The 5,557-nt window shown below is 52.3% G+C and overlaps 1 protein-coding gene across 1 annotated transcript in view; it reads right to left on the bottom strand.

The window, feature by feature from the left end:
- Nucleotides 1-4,829: 4,829 nt before the first annotated feature.
- Nucleotides 4,830-5,557, bottom strand: part of LOC104287783 (wiskott-Aldrich syndrome protein family member 3-like) — a 4,909-nt gene continuing 4,181 nt past the window's right edge. The window contains exon 8 of the mRNA XM_009886515.1: nt 4,830-4,987. Coding sequence (XP_009884817.1) covers nt 4,830-4,987 — 158 coding nt within the window. The remainder of the gene's footprint in view (nt 4,988-5,557) is intronic.

Below are 5,557 nucleotides of genomic sequence, written 5' to 3'. Positions count from 1 at the left end.
GTACCCATGGCACAGTGGTCCCCATAATGTCCCTTTTCAGGTAAATCAGAGATGTACAAGAGGTTTCTGATGGACCTCAAGGAATATAGCCTTCCATTAAAATCTCTAAGCAGAACCATACTGGTTTATTTAGTCTTCCACTGACTCGGGCCCAATTCATTTGTATGCACACAGAATATACTTCCCCCTGTTGGCAGACTTATTTATTATTTTTAATCCATGCCCATAAACTCGCAAGTAGGAGAAAGCAGATAAAATGGAAAGAGGAACTCTCAGGAGATCGGCTGGGCTCATTAAATGTTTGGCACTCTGTGATTATCTGTTGGCAATGAAATGCCACTGCTATATTTTCACATAGAACGTGATACCTTAATGTACAGGAGAATCTCCTCAGCCCACTTCTGGTACACTTGAGAGAGGAGAAATTCAATCATCTGTGACCTGAATTGTATTTTTAATGGCTGACAAGCTAGATAAAATATTTAAATATTCACTTTTATATCAGCCCACATGGGGATTTGAGCATTTCAGGTTGTGTAACGCAGCATGGCCTACTTTTAGAAGAGTATACGGAAATAGGCACATATGTACAAAATATTGAGTACGCAGCATATGGGTCAGCCAGACAGCGTTAATTAGTGTGGCTCAACCAATTCCAGCAGAGCTAACCCAGCCCAGACCGACCAAGGAGTTGGCGTCACTTGTGTTGGATTTCATAGGTCACCTGGGCAAAAAACAGATGAATGCACCAAAAATAAAGATGGTCATCCTCAAACATGGCTGAGTCCCTCAAGCAAAGGCACTGAGGATGTTGGCCTGCCAGCAGAGCTGGCCTTGCAGGAATGGCTATATCATGAGATTGGGCTTCTTGGTGCCACCATGTGCTTGCCTGCCTTGTGGTGCTGCCAGGAGAGTTGGGAAGAGCAAGTTGACCATGATCAGACCAGAAATGGGTGTCTACAGCCCCCACTGACTATGCAGGTTACTTCTCCACCAGCTACACGAGAAATCTGAGCAATGAGCTCTGATGCAGACATCTCACTGGGGAGAGGCTACCTGTGGATAAGCCCCGTCCCTGGTATCAAGACAGCTTCAGTGGAGCTGAGGCAGTTCAGATCCCTGGAAGAGCTGGATCATGGTGTCTTCAAGCAATGGGCAATGCCAGGAAGTTGGGGTCCTGCTGACTTGCTTTGGAGTTGAGCATGTGAAATGGGCTTTTGCTATCGGGGGCTTTCCCTAAGCGGACCGTAAACAGTGAGGATGCACTGGGATGTCCAAGGAGAAGAGGACAATGTAAGAATGCAAAAGCATGAGGAAACGAGGGTGAGCCTTGCTCCCTGCACCCCTGAGGCTGTGCATCTGCTCTGCAGATGTGGCCTGTGCCCAGGGCAGGCAAGGCTTGAGTTACGTGATTGTCGAGCGCTTCACCACGCAACGGCACTGACCCTGACAGTAGCACGGGGTGACTGACTGCTGTCAATCCCAAGTATAGAAAAGTTGCCGTGAGGTGACGGAGAAGCGAAAGGCTACAGGGACAATCCTGACACACCAGTGGAGTCCTACCAGAATTATCACAGTTTCATGTGACACACATAATGCAACTAGTGCATGAAAAGAAGAAACACAGTCTTTAGGGGCATTCAGTTCCTCTCCAGTTCCCACCAGGATCAGCTCAGCTTCCCAGCACTGGGACAGGCACAGACCCGAGGGATCATAGACTCATAGAATGGTTTGGGTTGCAAGGGACCTTGAAGACCATCCTGTTCCACTCCCTGCTCTGGGCAGGGACACCTCCCACCAGCCCAGGTTGCTCCAAGCCCCGTCCAACCTGGCCTTGAACACCTCCAGGGATGGGGCAGCCACAGCTTCTCGGGGCAACCTGCCCCAGGGGCTCACTGCCCTCACAGGGAAACATTTCTTCCTAATATTTAATATATATCTCCCCTCTTCCAGTGTAAAGTAATTCACCCTTGTCCTGTCACTCCATGCCCTTGTAAAAAGTCCCTCCCCAGCTCTCCTGGAGCCCCTTTAGGCACTGGAAGGCAGCAATAAGGTCTTCGTGAAGCCTTCTCTTGTACAGGCTGAACAAACCCAACTCTCTCAGCCTTTCCTCGTAGGAGAGGTGCTCCAGCCCTCAGAGCATCTGGGATGAGCCAGCCCTGCATGTCCCAAAGCCCCTTCCCTGCCTTCATGTGCTGGTGGGACTCCCCAGCTCTGCCCGTGTCCCATCTGGGTCCCTGCAACCAACTGTGCAGCCCTTCAACCACTGTGTCAGGTAACAGCAGCTCTGACAGCCCTCCGCTATTCTCTCCCTCGCAAAGGGTTGTTACTCTTTCTAAAATATCCACATAAACCCAATTTCTCTTCCCATACAAACAGTATCACAATTGCACCTATATTAATAACTCTCTACAATAAACAGAATCATAGAATCATCTGGGTTGGAAGGGACCTTGAAGATCATCGAGTCCAACCATCTAATAATACCAGGTGGCTCTTAAATGTTGCTCTGAATTTTTACAAGCCTTTCTTCTGAACTTGCTCCAGGTCAAACCCCAGCTGCCTTGCCGAGGAAAGCCTGTCATAGGCTTGGGTGGACATGCCGGGCTTTGACCAGAAGCTTTTCCAGCCGGTTCCCTGTATCTCAGCGGGTCGACACCAGAAATTAGAGTTCTCGGTGAGCACCAAGAATCGGGAATTTTCCGGTCACCTGCAGGACACTGTGTCTCCCGGCCTCCTTTGGTCAATCCTGTTTCCTCAGGTTTTGCAGATGAGCTGTTCCATGTGTCCTATTGCTCTGCTGCTTCTTGCCTGCCCTGCCTGCAGTGGGAGCTTGGTGAAACGGGAGGCACGGAGCCTCCCCACCAGACTCCTGGAAGGCTGACCTGGGAACTGGGATTGATCCGTACAGCTAATCTCATACTGTCAGGTCTTCCTCACGCTGGGAGAGGCTGTCCCTAGACAGGTGGAGTGAGATGAGTGCCCGAGCAGCTCAAAAACAGCATCAGCACTGCTGAGATGGGGAATTCTGGGGTTAAATCTGAGGATTTTATTTGTAGTTCCTGCTTCAGCCCTGCTGAAGTCAAGGGAAGCTTTCCCTAAGGAAAGGGGGGCCAAACCCGGGGACGTGGCCCATGGCAGGGCACCTCCCCCCCAAACGCTTCCCCAACCGCCCTTGCCCTCTCCCACGTCCACACTGCTCCTCCATTTGACCCCCTACTTGGCACCAGAGATGCCGAGGGACAAGAGACCATTTTGGTCAGTCAGGAGAAGGGAGGGCTCCTGGGGACATTTCTCAGCAGCTGGGCAAGGGGGCTCATCACATCTCCCCACAAAGGGTGTCTCACCAGGGGGACAATAAGCAGATACGTGGGGCATCGTTCAACACCAGCATTTCTCAGGGTGAAACTGAGCATCAGCCTTTGAGCCTTTTGGGTCCCAGCCATATCCTCCCACCTCCTTTACAGGTCTGGTCAACCCTAGACAGTCAAAATACTATTTTTGTAGCCCTCACCTGCATGGCTACTGGGAGAGCTGGGGAGGAAGGCTCAGCACCCAGCTTCTCCTTAGAAGAGATGCAACGGGGGCACTCAAGTTTTCCCCCGTTCAGGGGCTTGTGGTATATGAGAACATGAGAGGACCTCTGGACACCATGTCGGGCAAGTCCATGGCTGGTCCCAGCCCATTTTCTGCTGGTGGGGAACCTCTCCCAGCTCTCTGCAGGTTCTTACTCCTGACTGTGGTATTTTCAATATTTCCCACCCCTTCGCTCTGCCTTCCCATGCCTCCTCCCTTCGTGGCTGCGTGAAAAGCCTTCAGTGAATCGTGCTCTATGTTGAGGAGCAAAGCACTGTGGCCACTGGATCTCAACTGATCTCTGTACTGTGGCCACTTGATCTCCGTACGGATGCAGTTTGTGGGGCTGCAAAGTGCAAGTTGAGTGTTTACCTAAAAGCAGCATTTTGCCTATTTTTTTTTTTCCCCCTCAAATAACACTGGAACGGTGTAGTGCTTAGGCCAAGGAGAGTTGGGCTTGGGGAAGCTCCCCGGACACCTCTGCTCCCTTCCTGGCAGCCCCCTTCCCCCCCCAAGGACAGCACACATTGGCACTTTTCAAAGCCCAGAGAAGCGCTGTGTCTCCCTGCCAGCTGCACAAGCCTTGCCTTCACGTTTTTTCTCCCAGAAAATTGGTCCTAAGGATGGAAAGGGGCTCAGGTCACCAACACCTTGGTTCTTCTCCAAGGACTGACAGCATGATGGTGACCATCCCTATGCAACTGCGGCACAATGCAGTGCATCGCTCTACGGGGAAGGAGGCTCCTGCCCACACGCAGCCTTTGGAGCTGCCCGATCCTACAAATGCGGGCAGCAGAGCATCCCCAGAGCACGGCCATCCCTGCGCACCCCTGGTGACACCAGCTGTGCAGTCAGGCTTCTTCTCCAGGAGTTTCTCATTAACACGTTTAACATCTAGCTGATAAAGCACAACTGCCTCTGGGTTTCCCTTCTCTAGCAAAGCACACTCAGGGCCAGTCTCTGGTCTTGCTCCAGGTGTAAATGTGGAGTAATCCTATTAACCTGCCTTCAGAGCATTTTTGAAGTCATTAAATGTGGAGGTGCTGCTAATTTCTGGTCTCACTGCCTCCGAGGTGTATCCTACCAGTGCTGCTGCTGCTGCTGCCCGAAGGGTTTTCAACATGGTGTAAAAGCAAAGCTCCTGAATGAGCGGGGCCGCCCGCGCTTGTTGGCCTCGAGGGTTGGGGAAGGCGCCTATACACACCTGGTACGGAGCCGGGGAGCTCCGCGCCAGCCCAGCCCCCCGGGGCCCCTCAGTCCGACCACTCGTTATCGTCCAGCTCAGAGTCGTCGTCGGACTCGCTGTACTCCACCGCGATCCGGCGGGATAGGATCGTCGCCACGTCATTGCCCACCGGCTCTTTTTTGGCCTCTTGTTCCCACTGCTCCTGGACTTTCCGGAGTTGGATTCCTGCGGTAGGGAAGGGGGGGAGGCTTTAGGGGGAACATGCCCAGTTCTGCATCAACCCCCATCATCAACGCGCAGCAACCCCCCAGTCAAAAGTATTGGCTGAAACAAGACGGCTGCAGCCCCCTTGCAGGAAGGGTGCATGTGATTATAAAGCTATATGAGATACTAGGGTGCTGCATGCCGTTATGAAGCTATATCATAGAATAAAGCTCCTCCTCTGCTTCCACTCAACCTGAAGAGGTTGAACCTTCTTGAAGGTTAAATCTACCATTCAACCTGAAGATTTGCAGGAAGGGGAAATGGGAGAAGCCTTGGAGCACATCATCTGCTACAGCCTGGAAGGAAGCCACGTGCATGAGAGCTGCCAGTCATCACCATGGGGCTCCATCCCACCTCCAGCAATGGGTTTCCCCACCTCCCTCCAACCCCCTCCATTGCATTTCTTCCCCTCCCCACGTCCCACCTGGGTGCCACCATCTTCACGCATCACCCGGCCACCAGGGGCTCGTCTTGCACTCAGCGAAGCCAACACCACCCAACTCTATGCCAAGAGGTATTTTGCCACCACAG

The sequence above is a fragment of the Charadrius vociferus genome, unplaced genomic scaffold (assembly GCF_000708025.1).
Source record: "Charadrius vociferus isolate BGI_N301 unplaced genomic scaffold, ASM70802v2 scaffold506, whole genome shotgun sequence".
NCBI classification, from domain to species: domain Eukaryota; kingdom Metazoa; phylum Chordata; class Aves; order Charadriiformes; family Charadriidae; genus Charadrius; species Charadrius vociferus.
This window is presented reverse-complemented; position numbering and strand designations above follow the sequence as displayed.